The 19,317-nt window shown below is 45.3% G+C and overlaps 1 protein-coding gene across 6 annotated transcripts in view; it reads right to left on the bottom strand.

Moving 5' to 3' along the window:
- The window catches only part of EBF1 (EBF transcription factor 1), a 409,466-nt gene that overhangs the window by 373,308 nt on the left and 16,841 nt on the right, over positions 1–19,317 (bottom strand). For all 6 annotated transcript variants that reach the window (XM_044450986.1, XM_044450985.1, XM_044450984.1 and 3 more), the window contains exons 5-6: positions 15,772–15,845; positions 7,648–7,716 (exon numbers count right to left, since the gene is read on the bottom strand). In XM_044450986.1, the coding sequence (XP_044306921.1) occupies positions 7,648–7,716; positions 15,772–15,845 (143 nt within the window). The remainder of the gene's footprint in view (positions 1–7,647; positions 7,717–15,771; positions 15,846–19,317) is intronic.

Consider the following 19,317-nt stretch of genomic DNA (forward strand, 5'->3'; position numbering starts at 1 on the left):
ATCTCTTGAAGCGCTGGTTGCTCCTGGCTCCTACATTCACATCTACAAGTTACTCCAGAATCAAGGCACTGACTTAGCACACACTTCATGCTGGCTGACTAGCATGTGAAAAACCTCACACCCATGATGAGACCCTTCCAGTGGCCCAAGGTGGTTCCCTCTCTCTCCTGCAGAACCCCTTTGGAGTCTTCTTCTAAGTGAGGGGCTCTCAAAGCCCCGCCCCTTGGAGGAGGGCCTCCTATGATCTCCCAAGATCTCCTGCAGGAGCAAGTGGTCCATTTGCAAGCCATGTTTTCCACTGACCATTAGGTGACATACTCAAACTACATTACACCTTCTAGCTCTTGCCACTCTTGTCACTGGTAGCCAAGCATCCTTGCCATGGCTACCATCTTTATAACATCTTACAAAAGCCTGACCCACATAGAAAGGTATTGTTGGGAATTAAATAAAAGAGGGAGTTCTTCTCGGTGGGCTTTACAGGTCCTGGGTGGCACCAACTCTTCAGAATAGGAGTGTGAGGGTGGGAAATTATGTCTGCAAGCATAGAGATGCAGGGTGAGGCACAGCTTATCTCAAGGCCTCCATCTTCGGAGGATTAGGCAGATCCTGGGGACCGACAGGGTTCGGCAGTGCCAGGAGAAGACTTGGGAGAGGAGCAAGAGGAGCCTGGTCTGATCTCTGACCCCATGACAGGGCATCAGGAGAGAAGGGTTAGCCAACTAGAGGATCTGCATAGAGGTCTAGGAGGCTAGACCTTCTGCAATGGGGCACACCTGGGGGGGTGTGGAGGTGGAGCCCAGAGTTACTGAAAAGAAGGGTTTTCAGAAATAGTTTCTAGTTTGGATTCCACAAATAGCTCTGTGTATGCTCAGAGATTCTTCCTCTGTTGATTATTTCCAACACACAGCCAGCAAACTAATAAAGTACTTTTGCCAAAGAACTGTCTGTTATTTGAGAGGAAGAAGGAGGGGACCCAGATATGAATAGAAGACAGATTCCTCTGCCATTTTAGCACATGGCTGCTCTAGAAAAGTCAAGCCAATTTCAACAACAGCTTCAGGTCACTCCACCTGGTCCTCTGCAAGCACTCGCCCTGCATTTTCAGCACACTCCTTGAAAACACCTGATGTTTGGATTAGCAATGGTATGCCATATATACATATCAATCCATGCCAAATGCAGTCCATGGCAACACAGCATACAACTCATTTAGAGAGGGCTAGTAACATCTGGAAGTCATAACGAAAGAGGCTTTTCCTGTGGCTGACATGTGCTGTTTGTGTGAATTGGCCTTAAGGTACAAAACAGTTTCAGATTCTTAGCACTGCATTAGGACAAAGATAGATATGGGCAAAACGGGAGTGCTTTGCTATTCAGGGCTTAGAGGCAGTGGTCGCAGAACAGCTGCCTCACAAAGGAGCAGCTCATTAGGGCAGTCTGGGAAAATACCCAGCGCCAGGGCAGTCTGGGAAAATCTCTCTTTGTTTTGGCACAGAGAGCAGATGCTTTCCGCTGGAATCTCAGGGGCACAGAGTGCACAAAAACAGCACCTTAAATGATCTGGGCTCCAGGGATGTTGCTGGATGACATGCGTAGGGTTACTTCTGCTAAAAATGTCCCTGTTCATTAGGGTAAAGGCATGTTTAGCGCTCCAGCTCGCCAGGCTTGTACACACACATGAAAAACTATGGAGAAGCGAACACATTTGGTGGCGGCTGCTAAGTAGTGGGCCGCATGCCAGTGTTAACAAATCCCCCACACCAGTTTCCGTGCAATATGGAGACACTGCAGGACACAGTTGTGTACATTTGAGCACAAACATTAGGCACTGGGATAATTCGTTTTATTTGCTGAGGAAAGCTGCCCTCAGCAAGGATGGGCAAAATACCAGCTAGAGCCGCTGTTCACCATGCACATTTCGTTTATTCCACCATCATCTCTGCTCGAGCAGCTTTTACAGGTTCCTGAAAGTCGGCAAGGGGCAGTTTGCTGGAGACAAATGGAGAGAGTGTGCGCAGTCTGAGCAGCGCTGCACTGGCCATATCACTTTCAAGTCTTGGGGGAGGGAGGGGGCAATTATCTCTCCCCAGCTGTTCTTCAGAACTGGAACCAAAGGGCTGGGGCCATGGGATTTCTACCTCTGAGATTTTTCCAGTGCTGGAGTACACGCCATCTCAAACGACGGAAACTAGTAGAATCCAGCGCCCTCAGAACGTGCATTTATCCTGGAGTGAGTCTGTCACATGCATTGGAAATGGAAATTACCTTCCGTGTTTATCTTAGTCAAGAGAACTGCTGAACACTTGATTCATCCATGAAAGCAGGAAAAAGCCAAATGTCAAGCTGAGACATCTCAGTCAAATATCTGTTTCAATGGTGGTCAGTTTGGGTGGGTTTTTTGGTATGTTTTGGCTTAAAAAGAAGAAAAGGAGAGGTTTGAAGCCACGCCAACACAGAGAGTCATCATTCACAAATCAAGAAATAATAAGTCTCTTCCTTCCTGTTGTATTGCACCCTGTGTGACTTTTTTCATTATCATCTTTTCAGATTCTTACAAAGCAAACCTAATTAGGAAGCTCTCTCATTAGTCTTCCAGAAAAATTAGCACAGCTTATGCTAATTACTCCTGTAAAATTTAATAAACTCATTGAAATGGGAATAGTCTAATGAGGTTTTATTTATTGAACTAGAATAGTTATGGGGTAGAAAAAAGGTTAGGACATGGGAATATCCAGCGTGCCAATAAAAGTACAATTTATTCAATTCCTGCTCAGGAATTTTATTGCAAACCTTTTAAATTCAAATCTGAGCTTCTATTTGAATGTTAAATCTGTGTAGGATGTAATAACAGGAAATGGTTCATTTCTTATTTTCCCACTACAAGGAGGCTGGACATGCCCAGTGTTACTTGTAACAGCAATTGTTGCACCCTGAAATTAATTGTGTATCACACCCACTTCCTGAGCAGATTTGTCCCTTCCTCATCTTCATAAAGCACATGTACTTGAGGGGATGCACAGCTTGTTCTCTTGGAGGCATATTCCCCTTCAGATAAAGGTTTTAAAATAGATTTATGTCCTAGCGCACATTATGATAGCTTCTGTAATCTGTGCCATACTGATGTAGAATTATTGGATCGGCTGGCGCACGGGGAAAGAAGTTCCCTTTTAAAAATATTTCTTGAACTTTAGGGATTTTATTCTGTACATTTTATTTTGTATATTTGTGTTAGGAGGTGCTATTTGCAGCCTGCGTAAAGGGCCATCACATGCATGCACACACTTCCTCGGTCTGGGTTTGTTTCCTGATGGCCTGCGGAGGAGTCAGCGCTTGGCGATATGGCAGATGCTTTGCATTCAAGAGATCACAGGTTCAGCCTCTGGTACCACAGGTGCACCCAGGGAAGGCAGCTGCCTGAAACTCTGTGCGGCCGCCACTCGAGAGCACACCTAATGCTCAGAACTGGCACTAGCACAGCTGACGCCTATCCCCTCTCTCCGCTGCTTCCCCCCTGCCCAAAAAGTAGTTGAATCCAGCCACTCTAAGCAATGGTGGGACCCCTGGAGCAAAGCACCAATCCTGCTTGTTGCACAGCCCCTGCAGCCAGGCAAGCCTTTCAGTCCCCATCAGAGGACGCTTTGGCCCAGAACCCCATCAAAGCTGGTGCTAGTCCCTATGATTCTGAGCTAGACAGACCACTGCCTCACCTGATATAAGGTAGCCTTTTTTGTTCTCTAACAACAACAACATAATATTAGGTTGTTCTTCATTATTATTAGATATGAAATTATAATGGTTTTTTTCACATTTACGCTACTTTGTGCCACAGAAGTCTAACACACACATGTGCAGTAATCCATACTTGCTACCAGGGAAGCCTACGATGAATTGTCAACCATACTCATCAAAACAACACCAATAAAAATAGCAAACCAATATGGGAAGTGTTCAAGCACAATACACAAGATCTTCCCCGCACCCCATTCACAACCCAGACTGAGCATCACAGAAGCGGCCTGAGCCACCGAGCCATAACTGCCCAAATGTCTGGGAAAGGAGAGGCATCTCTGCTTGGCTCAGGAGAAACGGCTGCATCGGTGCCAGGCAAGCTTCTTAGGGAAAGCATCCCATAAATGTGGGGATATTTCAGGAACTCAATTCACCACAGATGGGGCACACGGAAAAAAGACACTGAGCCTGACCGCAGGGACCAGGACGACACAGCCCTCAAGGCACCTGGAGCCCTGGGCTGTATAGGTTAAGCTGGCACATTGGATTTGGCCTGGAAACAAACTGGCAGCCAATGCAGGCAAGCCAGGACCAGCCCTGCCTACCAAAGTCTGCATGCTTTAACTAAGTCTGTCTTCCATATCACAAGAATAGGTGAATAATAGATTTATACCCCTCTTCAGAGGCAAAATATACCACTCATGAGTAGACAGTTTCTATGGATTAGTTGACTGAAATCATGTCATGTTTCTCTAAACGCAGTTTCCTCCACTGTCCTGCTCCTAGCAAGTTGCTCCAAACTTCCACATGTATAAACATCAATAACAAATAAGTAGGTGCAAAATGGCATGTTATACAACTTGGAAGGTAAATACATTTGCATATTACTCAGTCTCCACTCTTCATGCATAAATTAATGCAATTGCTTTTATGCTGACTATCAGCACTCAACATTATTTCTCTGGACATTCAGAATATTTTCTGGCGTTGCTTATATCTTCATTATTTTCAGATAAATCATAGTATCGTATAATGTGCAACAAGAATTATTCTCGAATGGACATTTCCAAGCCATATTCTACAAGTTTAGGAAAAGGATGGTAACCTTTATGTAGAAACATGTACATTTAAATGTGGCCCTTGCCTGGCATTTAAGGTAGCCATTCAGTGTTAAAGTTCACGTAGAACAAAAAATGATTGAGCAGTCTGGTAAGCATGCGAGAACATCTTTGCAAACTCTTTCCCCTTTGCCAAACTTGTCCTGTGAAGGATGACTTGCAAATAAAAAATAGCTAAATATGGTTTTGCATATCAATTGGCATAATAGCTTACAATTTTATGCATGCAGGAGTGACAGCAGAGTGCAGCTCAACATATGTTCCAGCTCATGACGGCTTTTTTAATGTTAAAACAATTTGTAAAGTACTCTGTTTAAGACTCCAGCTCCGTATAGATGGCTTTCTGTTTTTCGAGCCAAGGGAGAGAAAATAGCACTAGTAAATATCACCAGTAACATCACCAGAGCCACTAACTGTACAAAGCACATACTTTATTTTGCCTAAATTGTTTGAACTAGGCCTGGCCAAGAAAAAGGTTTTAAGTACCCTACTGGGACAGATGCTAAGCGGCAACAATAGAAGCCACACTAATGCGATCCAGGTAACCCAATCCTGTTTCAAAAACACAGGCAAGGCTAATTACAGCACCGCTGAGTCAAATTTCTTATGCCACTGCAACCCACAGGAGCAGGTCAAAATCAAATGTTATTCAAACCACAGTCCTATCAGCCCTCTGTATCAAAGTCACAACTTGAAACCAGGGGAAGAATTCTAAAAGATTAACCAGTTCACATACAAAATGTGTGGCGAGGGAAAATTAATTGTTGCCCAGACTCCCAAACCAAATTCAGCTTCAGCCTGTACTTCTGAAATGCTGGTTCTGTCCACTAAAGTCTTGCACAACCAAAGTCCTCCATAACTATGAGTTGTAATCCACTTTTGTATACAAGAGCATGTGGCTTAGGAAGAATGGTATGGAGTACAGCGGCCTCATTCAGATGATGCTATCTTAACCAGCCAAGATCTGAACAACCTCTATGAGCAGACCTTTCACAGTGCTAAGGCAAACTAGGAAAGCTCTGAATAACCATCATTTGTCCAAAACAGGGAACAAATATTACCAGCTATGGAACAAACACAGATATTAAACCATAATTTGAAGTTAGTTTAATATCCTGGCTTTTTATGAAGCTGGTTTCCCGGTGCAAATGGAAAGGGGAACTGGTTAATCACTTTCTTGTTGGATTGTTTGGACTGCAAAGAGCCTGAAAGAGAAGGAGGCATGAAGGAACTCCATGCATGGACAAAAAGCTTGTTCATATCTTGGCTGCAGTACGGTCCTCTGAATGTAGCCAGTGTCCGAGGTTGAGGTTTTATGACTTAAATGAACTCTAGCCAACAAATCTGCCCACAGGCAGCAACACACAACTTTCTCTTAATCCCCTTACTATTTCACTATTGAGGACAATGGGAGGGGAAATAAGAACTTTGCTTTTAATGCAACAGTCACCACATCACTCTAGAACATGCTCTGTTCATGTACCACTTTGCAAGATTTGAACTCTCCTATGCTTACATTTGTTAACATATGCAATATTGCTATGCAGACTGCTATTTTCAACTAAGCCGGGAATATTTTGCAAAGGCATCTGCTATAAGCTAGTCAAATATACGTTATTTCTTTGCAAATCATGCTAGATAAATAAAACTGTATTCACAGCACAATCTTATGCATATTAACACAGAAGTAAGTCCCAATAAGCAAAAAGGGTCATACTTCTATCCCAATAATTGTGTTTAGGATGGCAGTCAAAGACCCGTAGAGTCATTCTAACCGAATTCCACTTTGCTCCATCACCGCACACTCCACCTTCTGCACAATAGAACACCGAAAATACTATGAACTGAATGCAGTAAACTTTAATTTAGACAATAAAGCTAGAGCGAGGGCTCCACTCCCTCCTAATATAGTGCTCTCTCTTAACTGATGATTGACAATATCAGCTTTGCATGGTCACTTAACACTCACAGACTAATGTGACATTGTAACAGTTTATCATATGCTTCTGTATGAGTTTCAATAATTAAAATGTAAAAATGACTATTTGGCTACAGCACTGCCTAATTTGCAAGCCTGCCGAGTGCAAATTGCACAGAACAACTCCAGTGAATTTATTGTTCTATAGTGATTTATTCGGTCATGTCAGATTAGTAATTTGGATTGGTTTAGAAACCATAATAATTAAGATGGGCAAAATGAATTAATCAACTGACAATACAATGAAAATTGCACTCAAACCCAAGACAACAAGCTGCAAGAAAGGAAGGTGAGTGGGGAGGAATCTTTAACTTGCCCATCTCTTGATGCACAGATAAAATGAAACAAATTTTACAATTTAGATGGATTGCATCCAAGGGAACTGCTGTAGCTAAAAAGTGATCATGCTTCAAACATTTTTCAAAGTAAAAAGTTAAATATTTATAAGTATCCAACCACATTTCATAAATCATAAAGTATTATTATTTTATATTCCTGAAGCTTCCCAAGCACAGCATGCGAACGGAGACACCGAAAGTTGCAGCAAAAAAAATATCTCCTCCAGGAGCATGAATCAGAGACTATCACCACAATGCTCCGCAGAGCCGCCTCGCACAGAGACACCCCATATGGCCTTTCCACAAGAATCAAAACCTTAGAGCATCACTAATTCCATACGAACAACAAAATTACGCTCACGGACGCACATCAGTCTTTGCCCATTAGCAACACAGGGCAGGTGTTTCATTATAATGAGAAGCAGCAATAAATAAATAAATAACACGAAATAAATTCAAGGGAAAGGATAGCAGCCCTTACCTGTCAATTATCACTGGATCTGAAGGAGTCTCATTTCTGTTGCCACAGCTTTTCTTGTCACAGCAGCGGCTACGGAGCAAAAGAGAGAGGATTTAGTGCGACCATTAGGCTCTAAAAAAAATCATAATTAGAAATACGGGAGGGTTCACATTGTTGGCTGGAGTTACCACTCCGTCCCTGCTTGGAAATCAGTTGTATATGGCAGGTCACATACGGGTTAATTACTAGGTTGAACTTCTTGTCCAGCTGGCAAGCAACAACCCCTACCACAAATGTACAGAAAGAAAGAAAAAATTATAAGCCCTGTTTTAGGCATAATAGTAGGAGGTTCCTTAAGATAACGATAATGATAACGACCTTCTCCAACTACATTGCAGGTAGTTTGGTGGCCCTAAGTTAAACCAAGGGGCAGGTAGCAACCTCCGACAGGGAGCAGATATTTCTGTGCTCTAGTTTTGTGGCTGCTTGGGTCCTGAGTTATCCTCGCTTTCTCCCCCACAGTTGTTTTTAAAGGGAAAAATCCACACCTCAAGGTTGTGAACTCATCTGTTGTGAGTGTGATGGCAAGGTGGGGGGAAAATGAAAAGTGAAGGATCCTGAAAATATAACGAATAAGGCATCCCATGAGGCATAACATTCTGCAAACGGCACGAGAGACCGTTCTGATAAGTTTTCTTTTGAGCTGCTGTTGGGCACCTTCTTGAAGTAAAGATGTGTGCAGAGTAAGTGTGCTATGGATATGAGTAGCAACTTTGCCTTTACACACACTTTGCAGACAGTCTGCTTTTCAGCATGATCTACATCAACTCAGTAGCCATGTAGAGGATTAAATGGTAAGCCCCGAATATACCAAAAACCAGGATCTGGAACTGGTCTGAGAATTTTGGTAATCTGATGAGTGTGTTGGTCAGCAGTGAAGCCTGCCTTTTTCCACCTGACCCCTGAAAAGACCTAGCTACCCCCCATCACAGTCAGCAGCCCCTGCTTGTTTAGCTGTATGAATTAATTACGAAGGAGAAATGGGGAATGCAGCAAGCCAGCCCAGGTTTTGGACAGCCCTTGGCCAGGCCGTCAATGCATTCTTGTCCTCCGTGAATCTAACATTCTCGCCCCCGTGGCCACCAGCTGCTCTTGCTCCTGATCCCACCTTTGCTACCACCTATTTGCTCGACGGGCAGAGGGCCAGGGGGCAAGCAAGCAGGGGCATGTGTTGTCCCGTCTCAATCCAGCACGGCTCACCAGCACATGAAGTAGGTGAAGAAGAGAGTCGAAATACTGAAGTCCATGGGGCCCTCTGCCAATGGGGCCCTGCTGGAGTGTGGGCTGCCAGCAGATGCCCAGTCAGGCCTACCCTTGAAGTCAGCCCACAAATGCCATTATGCATAGGTCTAACTTATGGAGAGGCACTCCTCTGTGCCTTGCACGCTGACCTTGTGCATAGTGTGTGCTCACACTGTATCCACACAGATGCCGTGCTTTTCAAATTCTGCCACAAGGAGGGCCCAGATGGGACAAGGAGCACAGTCATAAGGAGACACCTCAGAACTGCTCATGTGGAGACACTTCTCACCCCCAAGCACTTTGCACATTACTTTCTATACACAAGGGAGTGAAGCAACCAGCTTCAGGTGGTACCAGAGCACGGGAGAAGTAAGTAGCAACGGATGCCTGAACGATGCAGTAGGTTGATTTTAAGCCCTGGCTTAGTGAGGTAGATGCTCTTTGGGGTCTCCTTCAGGCAGCAAAAGATCACAGGGAGAACTCTTCACACATTAGTCATACCACATGGCTGCTCCAGGAGGGGGAACTCCACATGCATCCAAGTATGAATGGAACTGTAGTGGTGTATGTAGCAGGCCTCTCCCATCTGACTTTGCATCCAGAAAGCTGAGTGCAGTCTTGCTGAACCTGCTGTCCCATGAAAGTTCTGGACTACAAGTCCCATCAGCCCCAGCCAGAGGGGGAGCAATAGGTTTGTAATGCAAGGCAGCTGGAGGGCGCCATATTGGAGAAGGCGAGCTAAGGAACAGGTCTTGGTTGGGGATGGCTGGGAAGCAAGCGGGAACCCCTGGAAAGGTCTGATTTGATTCCGAATCTTGCAAAACTCGCCCCCCCACAGAAGCTGACCCTGAAGTACCTTCGCATGGAGATGGACTACTCTTCCCCTAAGGAGTGTGGAAGAACTTCCGCACAAAGACAGCCGCCCCTGGAAGTGTCATGCCGAGTGAATAACTCTCCAGGGAATACGACAACGGCTGTTCAACAACGTGCTAAACAACGCACGGTGACCCACCAAGACTGGCAACGAAATATAAGCTGCACCAAGCATAGCAGAAACACTTTCGACGAAACCAGCCGGTTTGAGTGGTTTCATGAAAATGAAATGGAAAAAGAACACATGACCCTTTTCACGGGGTAAAACCTCACAGCAGCCGCAAAGGGCTTCATACTTCTCACAGATGAAGGGCGAGTGGGATCTGCACTTCGGCAGAAATGTCATTGCTTGGGCTGCACTGAGAGTAATATGAACTGCTGATTTGTCTCCACCCTGTGAGAAGAAGCTTTAAGACATCAGGATTTGGGGTACTGTTCACAAATTACATAACACATTTCATATTTGCTTGCTTTATTATTTTTTTCCACCCACATATGCACCACTAGCTAATCTCACTTTTTTTAAGAGCGTAAATAGTCCCCTCCTCTTCAAAGAAACAGTACTAAATCCAGATACAATCTCGCCTACTCTCGGAGGTCAACAGAGGGAAACAAAGTGATCAGTGTGTGATTGTTTAACACAAGTGATTAAAAGAAAGTCTTATGCATTACTTAGCTATAGGATGATGGATAAGTCAAGTATTACAATCTCTGTATATAACAAGAAGAGGGAAATAAACTGGCAACCACCATGGGCAAGTTCGCACAGCATGCTCAGCCACGTTACCTGCGGTGCACACGGTAGGTGCACCACAGGTAGGGGCCGAGAATGAGTAGGGGGGCCCACGCCTGCCCCTCCTCTCCCATTGGTCCTCCTGCACGTATCCCACAAGACACTGTGGGAACACAAGTTTTCCCCCCACACCCAATCCCTGCCAGAAGGGGGGCAGGGATTGCTGGCGGGCCTCACCCTGACTCACAAGCAGACTTCCCGGCTGTGAAGTGGCCTCTGTGAAGGCTGTGGGCACCATCCCACCACACTGCTCCACCTGAGCCTGGGATGCTTAGACTCTGCTTAGACAACTGGAAAGCAAGCCAGGCAACACACACACACACACACACACACACCCCTGATCTGTAGCAGCACCAGACAGTAGCACACCTGATCCATAGTAGCGCCAGAACAGGGGACAGTAGCACACCTGATCCGTGGTAGAGCCAGAATGGGAAACAGCAAGCCCGCTCTGCTCAGCCTATTCTAGAGCAGGCTCAGGAGAGCACAGCGCTGCTCCCCACCTCTCCATAGGATGCTACTGTCGAGCAGCAGCAGGGGCTGCCAAGGTCAGCTCTGCTGATTGGCTTGCCAGCTGAGCTGATCCTTGCCCTGTGCTGTACCTGCCAGGCAAAAGCGGCTGTGGGGTGTGAACCTGCTGAGGAAGCCATGCTAGGTGCGCATGACTCAACGAGCAGTGTGAACTCTGACAGTGAGTCAGACTTCAAAGGAACCTTGCTGCTATCGCCAGGGTGGCGTCAAGCGCACTCATTCCATGTGTGGGATCCCAGGACCATGGTGCTGACCCGATCCCCTCCTGACACTTATTTATTACAAATCCATATTGCTCCATAACTGAAGAACTCTGGGCAGTTTACAAGAAAACGCATTAAAGTATATAATACGATAATGTAGCAAGACAAAATATAAAAACTCTAAGTTTTAAACAGAATTAAAGCAAAGCCACAATCAAGAGCCAAACGAGCAGCACAGCAAAGATCTAAACACTCAAGAATACCCTGTTCAAAGATGAAGGGCTAAAAAGCCTGGGAAAATAACGATCCCCCAGCATTCCTCAGTGAAGACTGCAAGCTGCACAGCAATTGGGCCGGGCTCCATACATGCTATCCAAAAAGCTACATATTGTGCCCCCTTGAACTGCTTCCTGAGTTCCCATGATCCTAGCTGTGCACTAAAGCAGATGTTAAGTGTTTTCCAGCGAAGCCTTAGGAGAAGTGTTTCACTTCTTTAGAAAGGGGAAAATGTTGCAGAACTGTTAAGAAACTGCAAATGGTCAGAACTACGAGAAAGTTGGGGGTAGTCCATGGCATCCCCACTTGAGACTCCAGGACAGGCAGATTTGGCCTGTTGGCATCAGGTTTTGTATGTGAAGTTTCTACTGGTTTTCATGCCTAACTAGCAGATTTCTCCAACAGCTTTTGGTCTTTTCCAATTAGGAATGTAAGTATTAAAGGGCTGGGCATGATCCGCATTTCAGTCATATGGATGTGAAGAAAAGGACTGTAAATACGTGGTAGCTTTGCTCCCACTGAAGGCAGAGTGACTTAAATGGGCTTAACTTGGGCAGCAGTGTGCCTTTTCATAAATATTTATTATTGATTTTCATAAATGTAATCTTGATGAGAGTGAGCTTCAGGCAAAGAATGCATCTATGACATGAAACTATTATTTTTAGATCTATGCAAACATATGAATCATGTCAATAAATTCAAAGCAAATTGATTCTGATAATTGAGATGATGTGGTGTTCTGTTTGTTTTGTTTTCAAAAGCAAAGCTGGTGACAAGTCACGGCATTATGATGCAAGAGTTCTGTGATCTATTCTCTGTGCAATTGGCTTTTATTCTCCCCTTAAAAGCAGCCGTGGGAGGACCAGGTCTGGATTCAGGCTGGAGTGTAGTGCAGGAGGGCTGAACCTTCCCCCAGTCCTGGCACTGAGGCCCTGATCCAAGCAAAACACACCTTGTAATGGCAATTAGGCATACAGGGGAAACATACAGGCACAAGATGAGTGTCTGTGCATTTTCTCCTCAGTAGCTTGTACCAGCTTTGAAAAAAGCAATTTAGATGAAGTCTTTGAGGCAGCAAATGGTCTCAGAAAGATCCTATCACACACCCACCAGTCTATATTTTGGCAATAATACCAGTCTGTCTTACCCGGATATTGTAAGGATTTCTGGAATGAAACTTGTGGCACATAAAGTGCCACGAGCTTGCCCATCCCTGCTCCATGTCCCACCACCAAATGATGTCAGGCAGGGCCTTCTTTGTGGTGATACCATGTCTGTGGAACTACCTCCCCAGAGAAGATTGGACTGGTTCTGTCACAGCTTGCCTTTCAGCAGGCAGTGAAGGTGTTCCCTTCACGTCGCTTTCTGTGACTGTTGAGGTACTGATTCCTGCTCTTGCTCCCAACTGGTTTAAATCCAAGATTGGCCTAGCTGACATCACCAGCCAAGCTTTCTTCCCTTCATCTCTAACTTTTCATGGATGTGGGTTGGAGGTCATCAGATTTCAGTAACATGCCCCATCCTTGAGAGCCTTTGACTAAAAGGCTGCATAGAAATGCTTTCCTTATACAAGCAAAGGTGTGTGGAGCTCTTGGGGAATAAAAGCAGAGGTGAAGTATTCTTTGCATAAAGCAGTGATGATCTGGACTAGCTATTCGAAGCAAGGAACAGCAACCAAATATTGCTGGCTAAGGAGCTAGACTGGAGCACGGGAAGCTGTCCTACACAGTGCGTTCACGTGGCTTCCAAGTTCGTGGTGACTTTCAAGTCACTACAACAAAAGTGCAAAACGAGAGCTATGCCAAAGGCACGCCTGTTGCACAGCGATCAGAATAACACCAATGGACCAAAAGCGCACATTTGTCATCACAAGGCGGTTGTGTGGAGGAGCCATTGCTCGTGCGTTCCTCTTTAGAACTAGGATTGCTTCGTGCTCTGCCCCAGCGCAATGGCGCCGGACAAATAAAAGCTCGCAAGGCACTCCTGTAATAGGAATTATGAAGAATAAATGCCACCTCCGTGTGGATGCTTGTCCACAGCATTTTGTGTCATTGCCAAAGGAATGATCTTTTCAAGATTCTTTGAAATCCCATAAAATAAACTAACAACTGCCTAATTTAGCTTCACTATTTCCCATCCCTCCCCATCTAGGATTTCTCCTTTAATATCTGAGTTCTTTTGTCTCCTCCCTCACACACTTCCCCCTATTCTGTAAATATTCAGTTTCAGCAACATAAACTCAAAGTTTTATTGTGCTGTTAGCCTTGATCGAAGGCACTGCTGAAAGTTGTTTGGGAATTAAATATCTAAAACAAGCTATTTTGAAGCACAGGGCTTCACTATTTCATGTCTGGAATGAAGAAATTTCATCTTAGAGAGCACAAGCTGTCTTTCACACCATATGGCTAATGGCAGTGCATAGCAATTAGTTGGGCTGATTAATGGGGAACAGACTCTAATTTTATGCTTATAATTGAGGCTGCATTTGAACCCCTGGTGCAGATTCAGCACATCCTAACTTGCACTTACAACGGGCAGGAAAGCAAGTGAAACCCCCACACACACACACACACACACAGCAATATCAATACGACATATCATAATGCTGTGTGACAAGATCTTTTCTGTGGCAACACATAAGCAGCATCCTTTGGACTTTGATCAACACCTAAAAATATTTTAATGGTGCTTTCCCCCTTCCCTTTCAAGGTAACACTGGGAATGGTTTTCCTTTTTTTGTCCATACAGGTTTGTACAGTGCTAGCCGAACCCTCCATGGTTCTTGAGGTACGATTCATTACCCAGCTACGAATTCATCTAAGAGCGGCATTATACGGCCTGCATTTATCAGCTGAAATCCTCCTGATTGCACAGGAAAACCACTGTGTGTACCGGGGAAAATGATGGCAGTGCTAAAGGAACCCCATGTCTCCCTCAGAGAAGCCCCCCTCTCAGGGAGGGCAGGCATGGCTTTATAGCTGACCTCACAAGCCACACTAGAACTCACAGTGCCCTGGAGAACTTTCCACCACTTTAGAAGGTCATTATATGTAGATTTATGAAATATATAAAAAGATGCAGGTCATCTTTGTTGGCATGCCTTTAAGGGCTATTCTGAGATTCTGCCACATGACCCAGGGCAGCTATCCCCCATCCTGGTACCCTTCAGATGTTTGGACTACAGTTCCGTTATTCCCATCATCCAACACATCCAGGAAGCACCAAGATGGAGAAGGCTGATCTAGGTTTAACAGATAGCCAAAAAGGAAATGTCTTTATAAAAATGTAGCAATGCTGTCATCAGTTTCAAAACAGAGTCTCACAGAGTTGTTGTTGCTTAATTTTGTGGAGTCAAAGAAGATGGTTCCAAAGAAAGAGATGCATGGAATGACTTCCAGACACAGGCAAACACTGCGCAGAGCCAATGACCTCCTATCTGATGCTCCAGAAGTTGAGGTAAATTTGCTACCAGGAATGATACCATTGAAAGTTTAACAGAAATATGCACGCACATCTTCATGGCATCCTGGCTTTAATTCAGGTACCTTGGCCACAGACCCTCTCCTCCACCCTGGCCCCTGCTCCTTTCACAAGCAGCCTATATGGCATCTTATTGCAGAGAATAAATTTAAAGTAATGAAGACGACAACGCTGTTGACATTTCAGCCCAGCTGAACGTAGGTCCATTGTGATAGCTGTGGCCTAACCTTGGGATTTTACTGCTGGAAATTGTGCTGGATAATTACTCCTCCTTGAAAGTCTGCAATTTAGATGCTATCCCTCTTAATTTCTTTCTTTCTTTCTTTCTTTCTTTCTTTCTTTCTTTCTTTCTTTCTTTCTTTCTTTCTTTCTTTTCTTTTCTTTCTTTCTTTTTCTTTCTTTCTTTTGGTGTAAAGACATTCCCATGCCTATTACAGGTCCTACGTCTAAATGGAAACATCTCACATGGTATATTGTTCAGGATTGAGCTCTAATAGATAATTGAAAACAGGCATGATAACTGTGACTTTGCTGCTAATTGCACACGCAGAACTGTGTTATTTTGGGCTTGTTGAAGGCAAAGAAAGCTATGTTTTCAGTCCCCAGATAGCTGCAGGTTCAGCCTAGTTTCTGAGACAGGAATTCATTTTCTAAAAGCTAATTAAATGGTGACAGGATCTTTCTTACCTGCACATTATTTCATGGGTGAGCAAAACTCTGCACATTTCTGGGTTCTTGTCTTGGCCTTCATATACGATTGCCTGGAAAGAAAGGACAGGGGGGATTTTATTTTATTTTCATCTGCAAAGTGAATGCGCCTGGAGACAATGATCGCCAGCACAGTACATGAATGTATAACTATGCAGCAAGCTAGTTAGCTTTGTGGAAAACCCACGGCAACCCTGAAAAATTGCCTCCAGATTTGTTGTCGGCAACCCCAGAAGCTGCACTTCACCTGGCTGTCTCTCCCTCTCCTGTCGCAATGAGCACATTATGCACATCTTCTGAGCACTGTGTAGGATTGCCTTTTTTAGTAGTCAAGACAACCACAATGTCCTTTCCGATTCAGAATAAAATACAAACTTAATGGCATAAAAAGGGAGAATGAGAAGGAAAAGAAAAAAGGAGGGCTCGGTCAGAATACGATGGGGCCTATTCATAAAACAAAGAAGTTAATAGATTTTTAATGCAGAAAGCATGGCTGGGCACTTAACTGGCTACCACATAGGTGCAGAACCTGTTTCACAACCTGCTCTGTAAAACTGCAGCCTATTTAACCGAACGAACAAATTAAAGGAGAGGAAACTCCTGTAAATACAAATAAACCAGTTCTGGAAAACAAAATGCTAAAGCAACACAGCCATCTCAGAGCCAATGATCCTCGTCAATATTCACAGTGGCTCGGTGCATGATGCTATTAGGCATACAACTAAAGGCAGAACCACACCTGAATCTAATCCTGCCTGGGGCAGTTCTTGATGACGTGGAAGTAGAGGAAGAACTGGAGGATGGGCCCTGCCATGAAGCTTGGGCAGCAGATTAGCAGAATGAGAATGCAGCTCCTGATGAAGCTCCCACCCACACACCAGCCCATGCCCCTCCAGCCCGCCCCCCAGCAGTGGCCTGGCCAGGTGCTCCACAGGGAAGGCAGCACCCCAGGCCGCGGCTCCCCAGCTCGGTGCCAGCCCGAGCCGTGTCACTTGCTTCCTGCCACATTCCAGGCCAGGGGCTGGCTGGCCTGGCCAGTGTCTGCAGAGCAGGACTGGCAGCAGGAGGCTACCTTCCCACAGGGAGGTTGGTCTTTCGTGCTTTGCCAAGAAAGAGCCCAAGGAGGACATATGGATACAAATTTAGGGAGCACAAGTGCCATTTCATGAGAAATGCAATATGTGCCAACACAGGGAGAAGACTGAGCTGCTCTGCACCGGCTCCAGGTATGAAGCCTCGATAGGCAACATCAAGGCCACTCCCTGCATCCCTTCCGTGAGCCCCCAGTTTGACACCAGACCTGCTCTGGCAGCCCATCCAACAGAGGACCCCTTCAGAGGGAGAGGGCTCTCTTCTGCAGGGCTGGACAGCTGGGAATCCCAGCTGGCTTCTGCCAAGGTTTCAGGACAGGACACAGCCTTGGGAAAGTTTTGGGAGGCACTGGCAGAACACAGGGAGGCTTTGGATGGCCACAACAGGGTTAGGTGCTTCAACTGCCAGGCAGCCCCATGGGGTGTCAGCTATGGGGCGCTTGGCTGAAGAGCAGCTGCTTTTCTTTGGGGTCTCCACAGCTGGCTAAATTGTGGCTGTTAACAGGGCAGGGTTTACGATGTTGCCTCGATGCTGCCATGGTCAAACAGCTTGGGCTGGCCATGTCCATCCCCAGTTCACTGCCCATGCTGAGCATATGTCTAGTCTCTACCAGGCTTAGCTGGTAGAAAAATGAAGGGAGGGGAACAGGCCATGGGGAGCAGTTATTGGGGAGAGCAGGCAGGCAGAGGTGGGGTTGAGTAGCCTCTTCTCAACTACCACGTCTCCTCTGCAAATCCCACGTTAGTGTTTGGGGGAAATCCAAGAGCTTTATGTTTGCTCGGCAACATCATCTGCCAACCCTAAGATGTTTCAACTGGATACCTAAGAGTGTTGTGTGGCAGGTGTCCATCCTACTTTGCAGAGGACAGCCTTCTATTTTGTGAGCCGGAGGAAGGCAGTCCTCTGTTTGAAGAGGTGCCAGTCCAAGCCAAAGAACCCCAAGTAAACCTGAAGATGCCCCAAGACAGCAGGATGAGGAGGTCACCCAGTCTGCCTTCTTCACTAGAGGGAGATATATTACACCCCTGGTTTAAATTCTAGTTGTTTTTCCAAATTTGCACATATACGTATGCATTTGCCTACAGAAATTTTCTGCAAACTGGTAGCCTCCTTGCTCTTCTTTGATGGTTACCTGTTTCCTCTTTGGGGCTGTTATGTAAGCAGCCTTCCTAGCTGTGTCTGACTGTGACCGACACAGGTTTACAAATATCAGTGTTGTGAACAAAGACTGCCCTGGAGAGGTTCCCTGTCGAATGTAATCTTGGTGCCAAAATCCAGATTTGCTGCCACATGACGTGAAAATTACTCTCTGGTGCTAAATTAAGGCATGGCAGGGCTCCACAGTGTCCCAGTGCTCCTGCGTCTCTAAGGCTGCAATCCCAAACAGGCTGACTTGAAGCAGCAGAACTTACGGCTAAGTAAATAAGTCTGCCTGGGATTGGGCTATAAAAATGGCAAGCAAGGCATAATTTAGCCAGGTGCAGCCGTCCTGCCTCAGCGCCGCTCCACAGAACAACATCCAACCACGGTAGAAATCCGTGCATTTTCTGGAGGAAATATCGCATTTTCCAAGGTACAAAATAGGAGCTTGAAGAATGTGCAACAAGTGTTACCCGAGTGGAAATGGAATATGGTATTGCAAATGGAAAACCAAGAGGATTGGGAGAGTAGTCTTGTCCTTTAAAATCAAAGTTTGATATGCAGAAATGAAGAGGCTTTTCTTGGCACGGAGTTCTGCTCAGCTGCTAATTGCTGCTGAAGAAATTGCTGGTTAAGGGAACAGCTACAGGGGCCAATTCAATAGTTGGCAACCCTGACAGGGAATAAAAGGGAGGGGGGAGGTTTGCTGCTGAAATCTGCAACAAACAATTTATTGAGGTCCAATAAAAATGGCAAACAGCCTCACGCAGGGAATACTGCTGTGCAGGGGCATATGCTTTTGCAGGACCGAGCTCTGCATTTGCAATACTTAACCTTTCCTGCCATCTTGTTAAAGACAGGCCATTAGTAAGCCCCTTTTACTAGGGTGAGCAGATGCAAAGGAGAGCAGAGCTCCTGTATCTTTCGCAGCACAGAAAAAGGAGTTTTCTCAGGAGCAAGAGCAGCTTGCCGTGTGAGGCTAAGAAAATCTGCACCTCCTCAAATTCCCTCCTCTGCACAACTATTAAAAGTACAGAAACCCTCTTTGTACGTGGCCACCCTACATAGAAGTCACACAGTCATAAAAATACTTCCCAGTCTAACACAATCTTACACTACACAGAGGTAGGGAAAGAAGAGGAGCGAGTGATTTGTGTGCCTTTTCTTTCTTTAAAATGTGCAGCAATGAATTATGACCTGTGGAATCATGTCTGGTTCTTCATTTCCTGTTTCTATATAATGGAGGAGCAGAAGAACGGAAGAAGTGCCTTGCTCAGTCAGACAAACGTTCTA

The sequence above is a fragment of the Varanus komodoensis genome, unplaced genomic scaffold (assembly GCF_004798865.1).
Source record: "Varanus komodoensis strain SLA01 unplaced genomic scaffold, ASM479886v1 scaffold6_1, whole genome shotgun sequence".
Taxonomy (NCBI): domain Eukaryota; kingdom Metazoa; phylum Chordata; class Lepidosauria; order Squamata; family Varanidae; genus Varanus; species Varanus komodoensis.